Source organism: Myotis davidii, unplaced genomic scaffold (genome assembly GCF_000327345.1).
Source record: "Myotis davidii unplaced genomic scaffold, ASM32734v1 scaffold279, whole genome shotgun sequence".
In the NCBI taxonomy this organism is placed as follows: Eukaryota; Metazoa; Chordata; class Mammalia; order Chiroptera; family Vespertilionidae; genus Myotis; species Myotis davidii.
In genome coordinates, this window is record NW_006291009.1 from 1,409,350 (window position 1) to 1,429,783 (window position 20,434).

Here is a 20,434-nt window from a genome sequence, read left to right on the forward strand (position 1 = left end):
CATTCATCTGTGTGAGCATATGTTTATCACACATATAAATGTTGTGGAATACAGAAAATAGTTTATCAAAATATGTAGCAAACTGTCATTGGTCATCACACCTCTGGGGAGTATGATATCGAGTATAGGTTTTTCAGATTTTATTTTAAATACTTTTAAATTTTTTGAAATTATATTGAAGAACACTTTGAGGTTATAAAGCCTAATAAACATATTAAGTCTATAAAACATTCTTATGGGGAAAATTTCTAAAGTACAAGTAGCCTTTTAAACTACACCCAGATTTGTTGCCTCCCACATAACTCATTTCATACCTTACAATGAGAGAAGGTCACACTATACTGGGCATCCTTGGACTGTGGGGAAGGCACCTCCGGGTCCACTACTGGGGCAGCCACTGTGGACTCACACTGGTCCCAGAATGTGTATTGACAGAAGACAAAATTCGAGAGGTTTAAGGGCAGCCCAGTTGCTTCTTTAATTTTTACCTGAAGAGACATATTTTTTAAAATGCAACTATAACTTCCATAAAGAAAACATTAAACTATGCATTCTTTTCTTATTTCAACTTCCCCAAATTTAAGATTAAGCGATGATATAATCAGTCATCCACCTGACATCTGAAAATATTTGGCACCACTTCATTAGGGTTCTATCTGTAATGAAATCTGTACCGTAGTTCTGTAACCAGCATATAAACTTGGCAACGAATACATACAATACTCTAAAATTTTCTTAGTAATTGAGTTTCTGATATAGATAAAACCTTTACTAGAAAAGTATGCTTCAACAAACAACATACACTCCTTGCATGCCAAATACACAGCCCTTTGAAATACCACACACAGGTCATCAGAAAGCATGCTATACTTCTGGAAAAAGGACTGTTCATCATTGTATTTATTGCCAGAAAGTTTAACTTCTACTATGCTCTGGGAAAAACTCATAAAATTTTCTATAAAATTGTTTTAAATTAAGAAGTCATTTTTCTGAGCCTCCCATCACTGTCCTCTCACCCGGCATGTCAGTTTTTTGACTCGGTGAATGACTTCCCCACTGCTGTCTACGACTTCAAGACTCCCACTCTCACTGGAGTTCTCTGAGGAGTCATCTTCCACCACGCGCTCCGGGACAGCCCCTGTGACGCGCATCACTTCCACGTGGAGACGCCCTGCAACCTGGGTCAGGGGACCAGAGGACGTGGGGTTAAAAGGCATTGTGGACAACACAGACGGAGACAGAAAGCATTCTACAATATCCGGATGAGCAGCTGCACAGCTATCACTCGGCCATCTCCAGCAAGGAGCAGCTCAGCACTCCCGGGGCCAGTCCTTTCCACGCTTGTCCCTCCAATCATCCTGCCTGACTCTGAGCCAAATTTATCTGCCTGTAACTTGCCTTCTGGAGTCATCTTCATTCTTACCCTTCTTGTACAGGATAGCCAACACACAGCTTAAAGACTACTATCATATTCTACCTGGAATCACCTATTTTCCATGTGTATATATATTAGTTCACTTACTCATGCTATCAAATACCTGGCCTCTTGGGAATACAAAATAAAGATGCAGACTCTGCTGTCAGGGCACTTAGTCAAGTGGGGAAAGACAGAGAAGTAAAAGCCCAATAACAACAGTGTAGACTAGCTGCTACAACAGAGATGATGTACCGGTTGTTATGGAATAAATTTATCACCTCAACAACTATTTGCCAAGAACTGACACCGTGCCAGGAACTGCACCAAGTGTTGTATTGACAATAGTGAAACAAACAGACATGGTCACTGGGCTCAGGGAGTTTCTATTCTCCTGGGAGTAGAGAATGGGCTGTCACTCCCACGGAGCTGAGGAGTGAGACCTACTCCAAGAGAAACAGCACACACAGAGCCAGGGAGTTAGATGAAAACAGTTCCTTTAAAATGTTTTTTTTTTTTCAAAAAATGGGCTTAAAATATCCTCACTATCCTGGGGGTTCTCAGAATCGGTGCTAGTTTAATAGTATCTCTCTTAAAGTTGTTGCAGAGAAACAAATCAAAATTGTTGAAATTTGCATTCCCAGAGTTGTAATTGGCCAAGTTATCTTTTATACAACAGTGTAAGGTTGTAATCACTGCAGTTGTGAAGGTTAACACATGTTCTGGCCGAGCCACTGCCATCTTAAATAGTGAGCTTATTTTTAAACGTAGCTCAGACCCAACTTCCACAGCAATGTGCACTGGTGCCAGGGACCTGGGAGATAGTGGCTGATGGTATTTGGCAAGGCAGACAAATATGAGGAAGTAGTAAGGGGGAGGGAGTGAATAAGAGAAATTAGAAGATAGTGATTTAAGCTTTTTTCAATGCTTTTTGAGAACCTAATACATTTTAAAAAAAATACATTTTATTGATTTTTTACAGAGAAGAACGGAGAGGGATAGAGAATTAGAAACATCGATGAGATAGAACATCGATCAGCTGCCTCCTGCACACCCCCTGCTGGGGATGTGCTCGCAACCAAGGTACATGTCCTTGACCGGAATCGAACCTGGGACCCTTCAGTCCACAGGCCGAAGCTCTATCCACTGAGCCAAACCAGTTAGGGAGAATCTAATACATTTTAAATATAATTTCAGGGGATTCCTAGAACTTTAAAGCCCTCCATGGACCCTAGCTTAAGAGCCCTGACTTAGCCATTGGATCCCTTTGCCACAGGAGTTGTGCCCATTTTTAACATGAGAACAAACAACTCCAGCCCACTGGTCTTCCAAAGCAGAATGTTCATGGGGGATTGAGGGGGTTAGGGGGTGTTACGAAATGTAGAAGGTAGGCTATTAATTTGCACACCACAACTGGGAATCTAGGGTTGATTTTCTATGTTTGCTTTAGGCAGAATGACATCCTATTCTAACTAAGCCTGCTCTAAATATCACAAAAAATAACCTTGCATGTTATTGAAGGACAAACTAGGAAATAAGGATATGGTTAAATTTAAAACATCAGTTGATGGAATGGAAAAAATAAAAAAATCTGAACTTGAACATTTTCTGAAATGTCTTAGGCCTACATAAGGCCATATATCTAAATAACTGATATATGAGAGTTTAAAAGGGGGTAACAATCCTGGCTGGATTTTCTCTGTGGTTAAAGCGCCAGACTGAGGACCAAAGGGTCCGGATTCGATTCCCGGTCAAGGGTCCAGGTCAGGGTGTGTGCAGGAGGGAACTGATCGATCTCTCTCTCTGCCCTCCCCACCTTTCCCACTCACTCTAAAAGTCAATGGAAAAAATATCTTTGGGTGAGGATTAACCAAAAATTAAAAAATAATAAAAGGGGGTAACAATGGGATAATGAAGCTTGTTTCCTTTGAATATTTTGGGTTTCAAATCTTGTAAAGACCACTTAGAGGCCAGGGGGGAACTAGAGTATCACAGAGGTAAGAGATTAAAAGAAATGAATGCAGGGTACAGAGCAGAATCTGGTTTCCAAAGATTTGTAATTTGATGAAAACAAAAAACTTACGAAACAAAAATATAAAATGTGTTATTCTTAAAACCATGACTTAAGGTTGATAGTTTCTATTGATATTAGTAGAGAAAAAAGAATGAGGATTGTGACTCTTTTGCCTAGTTTCTGAATCAACCTCAAGAACTTAAATAGAAAAAAAAAAAAACACAACAAAAAAAACCTTGAACCACCATCATTTTCTCTGACGCTGGCTTGTCCTTACCTCCCCCTGCTGGCTAATGATAGGGACTGCATACTGAAGTTTCACATCACAATAGAGACACTCCAAAAACACATTAGCCACACCGATGAGGTTGTGATTCTCTTGGGCTTCATAGAAGGGGTCACCTCGTTTCCCATAAAGTCTCTTTGCCTGAATGATAGGAGAGGCAAGTAGGCAGCAGAGAAAGAAATAACACATCAAAATGAAATAAAATGATTTAAAACTAGCATTAACAATTTTTTAAAAAGCATTTATTCTAACAAATTTAAAAAGTGAAATTAGAATCACATCACATAAAAAAAACAAAATTAGCACATTGTGAGTTGGGGAACTAAGTGATATCTGTGTAGAGGATCCTTCTTCAGTTATTGCCTCATCTTCCCTATCACACCCCACTTGCAGCCTGCTTCATTTCACTCCCCATGCTTTGCCTCATTTCCTTCACCGAATTGTTTTGATTAATAATGCCCCAAAACTGAAATTACGCTCTCTAAAATTATTCACAGTAATCTACCCAGCCATGATCACAGCTCAGGGAGCATGAACATATGCTAATGAATATAAAATCTGCACAGACTCCATCCAGCTGACTTCTCACAACACTGACGCAGCAGCACAAATTCACTTAACGCAGCACTTTATTTCACTTAAAAGGTAGTAAAAAATGCAGCCAAGTAAGAATGCACTGTGTTCTCTTCATTTGGTTCTATCTGTGTAGGGACCACATGTTATGTTACTGATCCAACTTAGCATTCCTTTCAAGATCACTTTTACTTTACTTTTTTAATCTAAATGTCCAGAGCACCACTACGATGACTGTCAGGTGTGTGCACATGAGTGTGCGTGTCTGTGTTCTGACAATTAAATCATTTATACTCTCTGCTTCTAACATGACCAATTCTCCTTTACATTTTATCTTTTTTACCTCGGGAACTTTTTCCTTCCATTCTTGATAAAGGTCTCTCATATCAATTAATCTATTCTCCAGCTTCTCAATGGTCCAAACTTGCGTGCCTTTCCCTTTCCTCCTCACTTGAATAGCTGGCTCACTCACTATTGCTCCTCTCTGCAGAACGAAGGAAAGCAAAAGCAAAACAAACAAAACAAACTTGTTATAACTGTTTGGATTGTTAAAGCAATACACATTATTGCAAAGTAGCAACTTTAAGAAATATAATATATACCAAAGATGAAATTCTACCACCTACAGAATACTTTGGTTTATTTTCCATCTTTTATGTATATCAAGGCACACACTTAATTTTTATCAAAAGCAGAACCAAACAAAATACAAATTTCCTATTCCAATTCTCTCAATTTTCATGTTATTGTCATCTTCTTGTGTCCACAATTTTTCATAAACATGAATTTATAGGTAGCACAGCTATCCATTATCTGGATGGACTACTTATTTGACTATTCTACTGTTCAATATTATGGCTGTCTCACATTTTTGCTATTATAAAGGACACTACGATAAGCATCCTTATACAAAAAGCATGTTTACGCTTTAAGTTCAATTCTAGGACCATGGACTGAGGACACATTTCTCAAAGGAGAAGAACTTGGTCAAATGACCACAACCCAGAAGACTGATGAGACACTCCCTCGCTCATTTCTGGCTTGACAATGAATGGATGAAAAACTATTCTTTTTCAAAGTTCTCCTTAAAGAGAAAAATTTTCAAGTTGAACTGATGGGAAACATCCAAATGGTTGCAGAGTGCTCTGTGAATGTAAAGACAGTTAGCATACCAGTCTTCCTTTCTTATAGAATTAATTCTGAAACTGATACTGCAACAAAACATAAACCTAACCCTCATTTCAGAAGGGAGCATTTATACAAAAGAGACAAGCAGGTGGGATTACTTATACATATTTCTAGTTTTAAAGAAAGCATTTAAATTAGCAATCCCTTCAGGCCACCCCAATTCTCATATTCTGATCATAACATATCTAAGGGCATATATACAAGTGAAGGTCTGTAGCAGAAGTTTCAAGAAGAACGAAAACTCTGGCTCACTTGCAGATCTCCTTGGGGAGGTTATCTTGGAGGTCAGGTTTACAGTCCATCTTACAGGATTCACTAATGCACACCTTGCTCTCATTCTCACCTTTCTATTGGCACTGAGGTTTGTAGCAGGGATCTGCAGAGTCACCTGGTAGTCAGTGAGTTTGCTCATTTCCTCGGCTAAGAAGTTTGCCTCCCTCACCAAGGTGTTAGCCTTAACTAGCTGCTCGCGCAGTTTTGCCAGGCTCTGACGGAAGAGTTCATCCCTGTGGTGCGGCAGAAAAGGACATGAGAAAATGGAAAAGCAAAGGAAACGGCAATCGCTTTCTAAGTGAGTCCCCTTGTCTCCTCCCAGGGGTCATCTTCCTTGGATGTGGCTCAAGTTAATCACCTCTTTGCTAGAGAGAGATGCAGCGTGACTGCAAGAGTGAGAGTAGGACATCTGAGGTCAGATTGCTCTGCCTTTTATCTCATTGGCCCAACTTACTAGCTAAATGACTGGCAAGTCATTTAACCTCCCTGCCTCAGTTTCCTCATGTATGAGATGGGGAGTGAAAATGGTAAAATACAGCAGCAGATGTGAAGATTAGATAAATATAGGTAAAGCACTTAGTGACTGGCACATGATAAATGATCAGTAACTGTCCGATGCTGCTTTAGTCCTATTAATTATTATTATAACAAAGGGAGTTTATTAATGGGTCTACAGACACACCTGGCTTTTTCAAATTCTGGACTTCTCATTTACTAGATGGGTGATTGAGATAGAATATTTAAACTGGCCAAAACTGGTTTGGCTCAGTGGATAGAGCATTGGCCTGCGGACTGGAAGGTCCCAGGTTCGATTTCGGTCATGGGCATGTACCTGGGTTGCGGGCACATCCCCAGTAGGAGGTGTGCAGGAGGCAGCTGATCGATGTTTCTAACTCTATCTCTCTCCCTTCCTCTCTGTAAAAAATCAATAAAATATAAAAAAAAAGAATATTTAAACTGATTCCTTGATCTACAAGACAGAGATAATAATTCCTATGGTATAGAGCTGTTAGGAGCATTAAATAAAATTAGACCATGTTTAGATGTGGTAAGAACACAGAAGTTAGCTATAGTTTATTGCTCTTATTGTTGTTATCACTACCATTTCTTCCACTACTACCTCAGTTTAAAAAAAAAAAAAATTTTATTGAAGGGAGAGGGAGGAGAGAGTTAGAAACATCAATGAGGGAGAATCATTGATTGGCTGCCTCCTGCACACCCCCTACTGGGGATCAAGCCTGCAACCGGGGCATGTGCCCTTGACTGGAATTGAACCTGGGACCCTTGAGTCCACAGGCCAATGCTCTATTCACTGAGTCAAACTGGCTAGGGCTACCTCAGTTCTGAAAGAAATGGTTTAAAGTCATTGCTTCTCAGCTTTTTGGCTAAGGTAAATGTTTTAAAGTCATAATTTAAAAAATTCACATTCAAGAGACTTCTTAACACTAAATTATATTTACATAGAATCTGAAGTAAGAGAAATAAAAAATAAGAAGAAAGGCTTTTATGCTAAGAATTATTCAAATGGAGTGAACATTTCTACCTCCATTTTAATACCTGTCTAAGTCTTCAAACTTGGGACCATTTTTATTGCAGGTGAGGGGGTGGTGGTGTGTCTTTAACAACTAACTACAAACATACTAGGATGGACAGTATCCTTGGGAAGGAAAGCCAATTGCTAACAACCCAGATGTGGGACTAAGATCTCCCTCTGTGCCAGGTCTGTCCCCCTTTACATGTCTCACAATCCTCCCCCAAAGCCCCACGGCCCTGAGCCTCGACTCTGGCTGACCGGGTTCCATTCTTACCTCTCCTCGGCCCACTGGGTCACCTTCTGCTGAGCTGTCTGGCTGTAGGCCAGGCGGTCGGGGCCGCTGCTCTGGGGCTGCCTCTCCGGGGAGAGCTGCTGGCGGAGCTGCTCCAGCTCCCGCTCATACATGAGCCGCTGCTCCTCAAGTGCACTCCGCTTCTCTTCCAGGTATTGTTTCTCCAGGACCTGCACCACGTTTTGAACTGGGTCTGGTGAGCCAAGGGACAAGGCAAGGTGTCTTCAGTGGTGGCTACGACAGGTGCCTGCCTGTGCTGCTTCAGCAAGAACCATACGCTTCCTCCCCCAGAATCTGGCCTTTCCTTGTGCTTCTGAGAGAGGCCTGAGCGGCCCTGTCAGATGGAACCCTCTGTTTCCTTTACACTAACATGTTAGATAAATTTCCTATATGTAAACATGTTACTTTCTTCAATTTGATGAGCTCATCCTATTGTTAGGTCATTAACCTACTATAAGCAGAGAGAAGCGGAGAAGGGGATGGTGTCCTATACATTGGGAAAAAACGTCATGAAAGTGAGGACAAGGGCATAGACAGCCACACAAGATTTGACTGTTATGGTAGTGAATTTTTATGCCCATTTAGCATTCAGTTTTGGTACATGACAAAGGGTTTATATTTCTGATTTTAACCACAAATCACTCTACTCCTGAATTTCTCTAATGTGAGAGGAACAAAATTTATAGAGCATAGCAAAATATTGATTGAGTATAGGGTCGGGCAATTTCTCAGGTGCTAATAACTAAGAGGGTAATTCACTTACAAAAATAAAAGGCTATTTTTGTGTGTTTTTTTTTTTTTTACTGTTGCAGATCTAGAGCTCAGAAATGTGCACGTGGGTGAACGGCATAGAGATACTGACAGGCATGCTCAGAGGGGCCATTCTATGACTAGAGGTGGCTGCGATGTAGGTAAGACTTGGTCCTGAGGAGTTCACTGGCTGAGGAAGGACATTCACTTGGTAACGACTAATGAACTCAAAGCCATGGAGAAAGATTAAGGCACTGACAACATATACAAAAAAGAATGCTACTGGCATCTCTAAGTAAGTAGGTGGTAGGGAAACAGTATGTTAAGCCTTCTGGAAAACCACCATCACATAAATATTTCACTGCAGTACAGGGGACCTAGATGAGATGTGCCCATACTCTCAGACTAGCCTGGGGATTAACTTCCTCCTTGTACATGAACACACTTGCCTGTTACTCAGTGCTATTTGTGTTGTATTTCTACATATTGACTCTCAGTTTAACTTCCAAAATAAGAGTCTGAAATTAAGATTTTGTAAAATACCTGATGATAGCTACTTTTCCAGATGGTCCTTAACAATTTGGGAAATAAATGTGTAAGTTGTACTAATTTTCTACATGAGCATTAAGAACAAAAAGAGCATATTAGATGAAAAAAATAAGGTTAAATCATACAAAACCAAAAGTAGAAAGCAATTAAAACATCACAATATGCACAGTGTATTAAGTTGTTTTAATACAAATAACAACTGCAATGACAATAATGATTTATTAGCTATTGGCTTTATCTCAAGTACAGGGATATACCCTATGCGTGCATCATCTCATGAAAGCTTTGCAAAAAACCTAAGAGTGGTATCATTTCCACTTTAAAGATGAGGAGATTGGGGCTCAGAAAGGTAAGTAGCTGACCTAAGCTTGAATCTGACCTTAGACCAAAGCTAACTGGCTGGGGTAGACAAAAACTTAATAATAAATTAGTGTAGTCTTCTCACCTCCAATGCTTTGCTCAGAATTAGTACTCTCTTAAAGAATACAGGATGGGGCAAAAGTAGGCTTATAATTATTCATACAAAAAAATACAACAATAGCTATTAATGCAAGAATAAATCCTGTGTTTCACGTACTCATAATTATAAACCTTTTGCCCTACCCTGTATTTTAAAAAAATTTATATCTTTGCTAATATAAAATTCTCAAATTCAGCATTTTTTTTCAAAGCAGAATGGTTTTCTTTATAGAGTCCTGACATAGAGTTAAAAAAAAAAAAGACCCTACAGAAAGGCACACTCTAAGTGGACATTTCCTATAGAGTAAAAATATATGTACCCCAAAGCATTAGAACTAACATAACCTAAAACATCCAAAAAATGTGAATAATATGCATTTTTTTTTTTGAGGGACACTGTAAGGGCTAGAGAAGGAAAGTTCTCTTAGAATTAAAAAAAATATTTCTCAAATAGTATATTTTATTGCTCTATTTAGATTTTAAGTTTAAAAAGTACAGAACAAGGTCCTCATTATCCATTTACATTTATGCACAGCCTTATTTTCAAGAGTCCAACTTGGTGTTTGCGAATCTTTTCTAGAGAGAGAAAACTGGAAAACACACCATTGTATAAAATTATATGCTAGGGTTTTTGCTAAAAGACACTGAATAAGATACTTCATCTTTATTTCTACTTGTTGGTCCGTGATGTGTAGAAATGCACATGATCCTAAATGACTGAAGCAGAGGGATTTTGCCCCAAGGCTCCCCACCACACAGAGGCCTGTGACTGAGGCTGTTTAAACTGCTTTAGTAGCTGCCATGACCGACACCCCCAGCACTCACCAGGCTTTGTCAGTGGCCACAAATCAATGTGCAGATACGGAGGACGAAGCCACCCAAAGCATCCCTCCCCTGCGCTTGCCCCACTACAGCTGGCCAGGTGAGCCCTGCCTGGGACTCTGGGTCTGGCCATGCCACACAGCCCTGGTAGAGGTACAGCGGCTGGGGGTATTCTTTTTAAACTTCTGATCCTAACACATGTCTGGAAACACCTTTCTCTTACATATATCTGATAACATTTTCTTTTCAAATTAATTAACCAATTTCAAGCCTTTATCAGTACCCATATTTTTAAAAAAATAGATCACCCTAATCAGCAAGTCCATCTGACTCTATAAGATAGCCTAGGACCGAAGCCAAAGAGTATTTGGTTTATTCTCAAATGACCCATCAACTACCAAGAGATTGTCCACAGTTTTAATTCCCCCTATCACTTTCTTCCTATTGAATGAGCTGTTTTAAAACTCAGTGAGCCTGGCGCCTAAGGCCAAGATACCAAAAGGTTGGTATTTTAGGAAAAGAAAAAGGACCACAGTGATTTTGGGCAGAGCACTTCCCTTCTTCATTAGTTTATTGTTTCCCTGGTATGTAACTATGAAATGAAATGAACTCAAACTTACTTGTCTGTCCCAAGATGGAAAAGAGAGAGTGGTGGTGAAGGTGGTGGTAGTTGGAGGGCATTTAAGTGATAAAGAGAATTAAGATTCATTCACACCAGGAGGCTCAAGGCACTAAATTGAAGGGAAATAAATCCCTTTGGGGAAAAAACCCTTTTAATCCTTGATGGAATAAGTGGGCTATATGACCCTTCACCACCCCTTAATTGCTCTTTAGACCTACCATCCACTCTGTGAAATCAGATGGGTGTCTGATTCCTAATTTTGAACCCTTAGGAAGAAAGCATTATTGTCTACAGATACTAGATTTGCTCTTCCTCTTAATTAGAATGAATTGAGTTTCCATCATTATATCCCCTAGTGACTCGAAAAGACATTATTCTAGTCTGTTACTGGGATAATGCAGGTAAATGTGTATATAGAAATAAGATGTTCTGATTGCTGAGCTGTCAAGAGTAATGAAACCATCAGCAACAGGAGCAATAATGCCAGTAACACTTGTGTTGTTGGATAAGAGGGAAAGAATAGCTACCAGATTTTAACCATGGGAAAAGTAGTGGAGCTGGAACATGGGGAGGCAGGAGTCTTAATTAAAAAGGGAATATCCCTTAATCAAGAAACAGAGTACCGCTGGCAGGCAGAAAAGGTCAGCTTCCCAATCACGTTAGCTTTTGCCAAAGCATGGAGCACAAGCATCGCTCAGCAGCACCGCCAAAACCCCGTCACGCTCCCTCATGCTAATGCCAATCAGTTAAAACCTTTATCCCAGTGTTTGTGGAGCAGCTTCGTCTGAAACCACAGGAGAGGGAAGAGAATCTTCAAATAGGACCACCAAGGGGACGACCACCAGGCAGACAGGCTTATCATCGGGAAGCCACCTGGCAGCAGAGGTGCATCGCGTCAACACTGTCCAGCCGCCCGCATTTCAGTACTTGCACCAGAGCACATCTGTGTGCCTCACAGGGAAGCCCATTCACCAATGAAATTGGGTAATCCATGGGGAGGGGTGGGGAAACATTACTTTTAAACAGACAAAATCAACACTGGAGAGCAAGGCCAGATCTGGGATACAAATGAGTAACTCATGTTAATGCCATGAGCCAGGCCACTGATGACTAATTGGTTTGGCCGAGGATTGAAGGAATTGATGAATGCTGACTAAATACTCATTGGTTATTCAGGGGTTCACTATGCATACGACAAGAAGGTACCAATTAGATTAAATTAGAGACCTGTGATATGGGATGATACAGAATTCGATTGATGCTCCACAGAATTACAGGATTGAGACATCTAGATTTCTGCAACCTCCTCGAATTACAGAATGGGAGTTCCTCCACCTGGAGTTTGGAGCTATAGCCCCCTGTCACACCCCATGTTCCTCTAGGCCTCTAAAAATCATTCCAGGGAGGCCTGTTGCTCACACAGGTTGTTAAACGATCTGTCAATGTGATCCCCATGCCTGAATGTCTGGAATTCTCCCACCTTGTGAGTAAGTGGCAGAGTGGACTGAAGAGTGATTTGTAGCTATGGTCCACCCTGTGCTGCAGTGTCAAAAGCTCCAAGAGTTAATTTAATCCCTAACTGTAATTAACAATGTTTAAAAGGAGAAATTATCAAACTTTAGTAATGAAGTTATCTTTCCCCTTCCTTTTTTGCTGTTGCTACATTGTGCTGTTTCTCAATCTGGCCTTTACTTCATTTTACCTATTTTTATAATTAAAAAGAGGGGTCCTTGAGGCTGAAAATCCATGGAGATAAATAAAAATATTTTTAAAAATTTTTATTTATTGATTTTAGAGAGGAGAGAGAGAAAAACACTGATTTGTTATTCCATTTATACATGCATTCATTGGTTGCTTCTTGCATGTGCCCTGACTGGGGATCGAACCCACAACCCTGGCATATTGGGATGACGCTCTATCCAACTGAGCTACCGAACTAAAGCCAAAGATAAAAATCTTTATTCTTTCAACAGAATCTCCAATTTGAAATGCCAGAGATCTGACCAACAATTCACTAGCCATATTTAAATTCTCCCCAGATAGGCTTATTCAGAGTAGAGTGAGAAAATAAATATTTAAGGAGGAAGCTTGACTGTGAAAACCACAATACTCTTTAAGTATCTTGTCAGATAGAGGTTACCCGTCATAGGGCTCTCGGGGCTCCTGAGGTCCCTTCTTCATTCAAATTAGAGATCCTCAAGTATCCAAAGAACAGAAGAATGGGAAAATGAGGTTGGACAAAGTCCAGAAACCAACTTGCTCAGGTGCTCCTGAATGTAGCCTCAACTATATCCCTGCAAAGTAGTCCTGGTCTTAGAAATGCAGTCTGTGCCTGGTAGTAAGAGAACTTCCCTGTTCTGCATCTAGTTCCCAGGTGAGCCGTGGGCAAACTACGGCCCGTGGGCCGGATCCAGCCCATTTGAAATAAATAAAACTAAAAAAAAAAAGAGACCGTACCCTTTTATGTAATGATGTTTACTTTGAATTTATATTAGTTCACACAAACACTCCATCCATGCTTTTGTTCCGGCCCTCTGGTCCAGTTTAAGAACCCATTGTGGCCCTCGAGTCAAAAAGTTTGCCCACCCCTGTCCCAGGTACTAAGTGTGGTGACTGGAAGACTGGGAGATGGGAAAAGAAAGGAGTAGATTTATAAAATAGCAAGCAAGGGGAAAATCTGGTGTGTATTTTACTGAACTCACAAAAGTGTGTATGAGCACAGAAGAAGAAAGGAGGTAAAGAACTTTCTTTTACACACAGATAGGAAGAACCTTAATATAGTCATTGAAAAACTTCTGGAAGGAGGGAACTAGAAATAATGCTTTAAGGAGACTCTCTTCCTTAAAGATCTGAGACAGGCTGAGCGTAGGTCAAGCAAAGAGCCCATAAAGGCTTTTGTTTTAGCCATCATTTAAAAATAAGTCTCTTTGGAGGTATCATTTCCAATTGAGTTTATAGTAAAGTGTTGTGACTTTTATCTCTCCATCAGACTCTATTTGACATTCCAGGATTAGTACTCTCCTGGTGATTTTCATGCTCTGAAGGACTCAGAAAATTACAGGCTCAACAAGGGGAAATTTAATTAGAAATTCATCACAGTCACTCAGTACTCTAGGACCATGGAAATCTTACCACAACTGGCTTGGAAACAAGAGGTCTCAAAAAGATCCCACCCTCTTCCTGGTTACACCTGAGGGAGCCGATGAGGTCCTGGAATACTTTCATTAGCCCCTCACTTATGGCCTTTTTAAGGAATTAGCAATTTGCTGTGCCTAAGTGTTCAGGATGGCACAATAACTTTATACATACTTATCCCTCATTGAATGCTGTGAGATAAGGACCTGCCCAAGACAAAGAACTCTGAAGTGAGGCCTTACCGTTACTATTCAGTGTTTTCATGATAACCTCCATCTGTGCAAATTCATAGTTATAGTCTGGTTCCGAAGAAGCTTCACTGGCTGCATCCAGGTCATGCTCTGGAGGGCCTGTTTCTTTTTCGAAGTCTTTCAACCAATCTCGCCGTTTCCTCTTCGGTAAATTAATTCTGTGGGGTTTTTCACCATTAGAGAGAATCAACTTGCTTTGCACTCAGATACCAGAAAAAAATGTATACGAAAATATCAGTGAACACAAAGATGTTACCTAAAAAAGTGGTTATTTCCCCACAGGATTCTATCACCGTGCCACAGCTGGGTGGTGTTGCACACGAGGGTGCCATTTACACAGGACCTGAAGGAACACCAGGGAAAGCGTCAGCTGAATGGTAAAGAGCACAAAACCCAGCCCCAGTAGCTAAAGAGAATACTGGGGAGACTTGCTGATAACAGGAAAGTCTAGGACCAACAACTAGGCATCTTCAACAAATTAAATGCAAGAAAAAAAGGGGGGGAGGTGTGAGGGGAAGTATCCATGGGCTAAAAGAGATCGAAGACACACAATAACCAATGACAATGGTTGACTCTTATTTGGATCCTGATTTCAAAAAACATCTGAAAAAGAACATTTATGGGGAAATCTGAATACTGACTGAATATATAATGGTTAGTAAGAAATTACTGTTACTTACTTTAGGTGTAATGGTATTAAAGTGATGTTTAAGAATATTCATATTTTATTTATTTTTAAAAAATATTTTTATTGATTTCAGAGAGGAAGGGAGAGGGAGAGAGAGAGAGAAACATCAATGATGAGAGAGAATCATTGATTGGCTGCCTCCTGCATGCTCCCTACTGGGGATCAAGCCTGTAATCTGGGCATGTGCCCTTGATTGGAACTGAACCTGGGACCTTTCAGTCCGCAGGCAATGCTCTATCCACTGAGCCAAACCAGCTAGGGCAAGAATATTCACATTTTAGAGACACAAGCTGAGATATTTATGAATGCAAAGATATAACATCTCGATTTGCTTTAAAATAACCCGGAGGGGAGGAAGGAAGAGATGTGGAGGACATGTAAATAAAACAAAATTGTCATTTTGAAGCTGGATTATGGATATATGGGGTGCGTTATACCATGCTTTTCACTTTCATATCTTTAAAATTTTCCATAATAAAAACAAGGAAACCATAAAAAGAATACCATGTTTAAATCCAAAATAGTAACCAAACATCTTGTAAAGCAAAACTAACAATTGGGAGTGGGGAGGGGCAATTCTGTTCGGTCCAGGGTCATGGAAGGCCCTCAAAATCATTTGGTCTGTCCCTACCAAGGCATTAGGGGTGAGTTAATTAAATGCTTGACCAAATATAACAAGCTAATTTTCAAGTTGACAATTTTGTATGGCCTGCGAATGAGGTTATAAATATCCAAACGGCCGTTGGTTCCCCACTCCTGCTATAAATGCGTCTGTGTTGGCCTGTGCATCTCTGACTTGTCTAAAACAAACTTTGAATAGGTCACTTGGCCCTGTGGACCTTCATAGGTGATCTTTCAGCAGTGGCAGCTTTTCTGACATTGCAACTCAATTACAGCTTACTATCAAGGGGCTATGATGTCAGCAGCCTGCATAACCCACTGGAAAAGCTTTCATGTTAGATCTTATCAACTGATCCTTTCACACGGTTAAAAAATAGTCACTGTGACATTTTTTATGGGAAAAGGAAAAGTCCTCCAGAATTTTTAATCCTGAAAACCTGGTCTTTTCATAAATGTTTCCTGAGAAAGAGATTTTGGCTTTTACAGGAAGACCTTTGCTCTACATTCATGGTGTCTGCCTTCAGTCAAGATTCCGAATAACTTGATTTGGGGAAAGAAGAGGAGCCTCACTGTACTTTTTGGCAGCTGACAATGCTTTCAGGGTCCTCCATGTGACAGAGAGAGTTGGTAAAGTGATGATAACTATTTTTGGAAGGTAAGTAAGTAACTGTCCTTTGGCATAAACAAGGGAACAGGAGGACAGAAGTGCAAATTCTCAGTCATAGTCCCAGATCTGTATTAACTGGCAGACTAATAGAATGTTTCATTAAAACTTATAAGGAATTACAGAAGGGAATGAACATGGGCAGGTCTACTAAGACAGCATGGTCCTTGGATCTAGGGGGCAAAAAAATTAAAACTAAAATACTTGGCCTTTTCCATCCTCGAAGTTGATTTTCTAACTGCACAGCTGAATGAACAGAAAGCAGAAGCCCATGAGGATCGGGATGTCTTTTAATTAAAGACCCATTTCTAATATGTTTATGAAGTATAATAAAGATGACTACATACAAAATAAACAAACAAACAAAAAGAGACACTTTGCTGGTATATGAACACAAGACAAAAAATAAGGGGGATAATTAATTAATTAAAATTTAATGTACTAAAAACTGTCAGGTGACGTTTGGTAGAGAAAAATAATGAATATAATTTTGAGTTTTAATTTTTCAATAAATTATTTTTCTCCTATATCATTACCTGGCTCCTAATACTTATAGGACTCTAAAGCAGAGTTATGGAAGAAGTCAACTCACATATGGAAATAATAACTCCTCTGAAGTAACATTTAAATTCAAGTGGCTAGGTTTTTATTTATAAAAATACTCTGGAAATACTGTCTTAAATTTTTGTAACCTGTCATACACAAACATGATAAAACCTTGGTGTGCATATTTTACACTAACATGTTCCCTCAATTCCTTTTAAAAAATTTTTTTTTCAGAGAGGTAGGGAGAGGGTGAGAGAGACAGAAACATCAATGATGAGAGAGAATCATTGATTGGCTGCCTCCTGCATGCCCCACACTGGGGACTGAGCTGGCAACCCAGGCATGTGCCCTGACTGGGAATTTAACCATGACCTCCTGGTTCATAGGTCGATGTTCAACCACTGAGTCATGCCGGCCGGGTGTGGTTCCTTCTATTCTTATTAACCAATTGACTCTCATCATTGTAACTCAAGCTTCAAAAGCTTGTGTCCCATATATTTGGGATTATGGACTAATTTATTCATCTGCAAAACTGGAAAATGAGATAAGAATATATATGTATGTCTACACATATATACATATACATGTACACATTTTTGCCAAATGGTGATAACAAGTTTTTTTTTTGAAAGTTTTATGGCATACTTTTCTACCTAAAAAACAAAAATTCATTAGTCATTTTTTTTTAAATCCTCACCTGACTATATTTTTTCCATTGATCTTTAGAAAAAGAATGGAAGGAAGGGGGAGCGAAAGGGGGGAGAGAGAGAAAAAAAGAGAGAGAGAGAGGGAGAGAGAGAAACATCAATGTGAGAGAGACACATCAACTGGATGCCTCTCACACTTGCCCCGATTGGGGCCAGGGACAGAACCTGCAACCGAGGTATGTGCCTTTGTCTGGGAATCAAACCCCAGACCCTTTGATCTGCGGGCCAATGCTCTAACCACTGAGAAAAAAGGCCAGGGCTCATTAGTCACTTTTTACAGAAAATATAGTTTCCTAAGGTATCTAAATTCCTTCAGAAATTCTAGAAATAGTAGTATGGTCAATACTAGAAATGTGTCATTCTGTGCACTTTATTATTTTAAACTCAGAATTATAATTTAAAAAGTTCAGTTCCTCATTCTCACTAGCCCTATTTCAATGCTCAAGAGCACCATGTCACTAGTGGTCACCAAAGTGGTCTTAACAGTTATAGAATCTTCCCATTATCTCAGAAAGTTCTACTGGGCGGTGTTATTCTAGAATGAAACTAGGAACAGTTCCAGAGTAAATGAGAGGGGCAGACAATAGGCTTTGCCTCACATTTTGCTAACTTTTGTGATAATCTTTAGAGGATCCTGTCTAGGCATATACTCACATGCATGCACACACACACGCATGCACACACATGGGTGCCCCTGAACACACATATATCACTTTGCCATTTATAATATGCTCTTATTACAATAATATAAAAAAGAAAAAGTTAAGGGAACTAATTGGTTTAGAAGTGTACCTAAGCCAAGAAATTAGCATAAAAAGTAATTTCTAGGTGGACATATGCTTGGAAAAAGCAAATACTAAACCTCTTCGCAGGAATTTATGTACCCTCACCCAGCCATGATACTCCTACAGATAAACTGCTGAAGATGAATGAATTTAAGAAATCACAAACTGCTTTAGGAAGCCAACTTCTCAGCAGATATAACAGATTGAGGCCCCAACAACTTCAAAGAACAAAATTATCAAAGACAATAAAATATGTGAAAATCATTAACGGCATACAATGGATCAAAAACAAGAATATCAATAGAGAACATATTTGAAAATGGATCTCCAAAAGTTGTACAAATGAAAAACAAAGACACTAAATAAAGAACTTAATAGAATAGATTAAGCAGCAGGTAAGAAAGAACTATAGAGAGAATCAGTGGACCTGAAAATAGGTTTGAAGAAATGACAGTCCCTTAACCCCCTGTCCCTCTCAGTATGTCCTCATTCCTATTTCCATCTTCACAACAAGGCTCTTGACTCACGTCCTTACCTACTATTCTCTTTTCTTTGCATTGTTCCTTCCATACCCAGAACTACATGGAACCTAAATACCCCAAGGTTGCTAGTGTCTTCCTAATTGCCACATCCAATAGAGTCTTTCTAGCTTCTACTTTGACCTCTTCTTCCTTAAATGTTCTCTTCCCTTAGCTCTGAAGACTGTATCCTGCTGTTACCTCTATTGACTCCCTTTCTCAGCCTCCACCAAGGACTATCCTCAGACCACTCCCAAAACATTGGTTTAATTCTCACATTACACAATCTCGAGAGGCTATACTGATAATGCCCAAATTTTCTAACTTTATTAGCTCTACAGCCCTAAATCCAATGTCCTACTGGATGTCTCCATGTCGTCATCCCAATGACACTTCAAAGTATCCCAAACTGAACTCATTACCACTCAGACCTATCATCCTCCAAATGGATTTCTCCTCTTGTATTTTTTATTTTGGTTTAGTGGCACCACTGTTTATGTTTATCTGGTCTCCCAAGATAAAATCCTGTAATCTTTGTTGATTTTCCTTTTCCTTCACTGAGTTCCCACTCTGTCCCCAAGCAGATCACTGAAACTTGTTGACTTTCAAATAATTCTCAAATACATTTTGTTCTTCACCTTTACTGCCACTTGCTGTGTACCCATAGCAACATTATAAATACCCTGACCTCCCCACACTTCCAGTCCTACAAACACCCCACACTTCTGCAGTGATCAGATTTGCAGATTATAAAGATCACTTTAGAAAAAGCATTATCTTCCTATATAATAATTGCTTCCTATGAAATATTGTTTCTATACATTCTCTTCCACCAGGCTTTGGATTCCTATAGTTGGGCATTCCCAGCACAGATCCTGGAGCATGCTGAATGAGTGAACTGCTACCCTGAGGTTCCAGGAAGGGAAGAGATTGGGCAGGGTGGGAGGAAAAAGAAGAATAGGATAAAAAGACATGAAATTGGAATTAAAACTGGGTAAAATAATTTGCTGATAAAATCATTTTTTAGATACAGTGTTTGAAGAGAATATGAATAAACCATCATGTTGCACATTGTACATATATATCATTTTATTTGTTAACTAAAGGCTCAATGCATGAAATTCGTGCACGAGTAGGCCTGCCTTCCCCAGGCTGCTGGCACCGGCTTCCTTCTGGCACCCGGGATTCGGGCTTCCCTCCAGCCACCGGCAGGCACCCGAGACCCAGGCTTCCCTTGTAGCCCCAGCTTCGTTTGGAAGGTCGTCCAGAAGAATGTCTGGTCTAATTAGCATATTATGCTTTTATTATTATAGATTACCTATCCTATCTATTAAAAGAGAAACATGGTAATTAGCCGTACGGCCGCTACCCTTCCCATCGGCTAATCAGTGAGATATGCAAATTAACTGCCAACCAAGATGGTGGCCGGCAGCCAGGCAGCTGACCTGAACAGGGAGGCTTGCTTGCTTCAGTGACGGAGGAAGCCAAGCTTCCCTGCCTGCCTTGCCTGCTTCTCAGCTGCACTCTAAGCAACTATGTTACAAAAATAGAAGCTAAACAAAACCCCCTGCTTCAGCCAGCAGGACCGAAACATTGTTTCAAATACAGAAGGTAAACAAAGGCCAGAAACCTGCTTTCAGCAGCGGAAGTCTCATAGCTGGAGCCAAGCCTCAGAGCTAAAGCTGGCCCAGAATGAAAAAAAAAAAAAAGGAAAAAAGGACAGGTTGGGAGCTTCAGTCACCC

At 40.0% G+C, this 20,434-nt stretch overlaps 1 protein-coding gene across 1 annotated transcript in view; it reads right to left on the minus strand.

Annotated features, from left to right (window-relative positions):
• KIF13A (kinesin family member 13A) overlaps positions 1 to 20,434 on the minus strand; it is a 112,170-nt gene that overhangs the window by 30,845 nt on the left and 60,891 nt on the right. Inside the window, 8 exon segments of the mRNA XM_015564138.1 lie at positions 315 to 488; positions 1,017 to 1,178; positions 3,706 to 3,855; positions 4,631 to 4,771; positions 5,819 to 5,981; positions 7,557 to 7,767; positions 14,154 to 14,320; positions 14,419 to 14,505. Coding sequence (XP_015419624.1) covers positions 315 to 488; positions 1,017 to 1,178; positions 3,706 to 3,855; positions 4,631 to 4,771; positions 5,819 to 5,981; positions 7,557 to 7,767; positions 14,154 to 14,320; positions 14,419 to 14,505 — 1,255 coding nt within the window.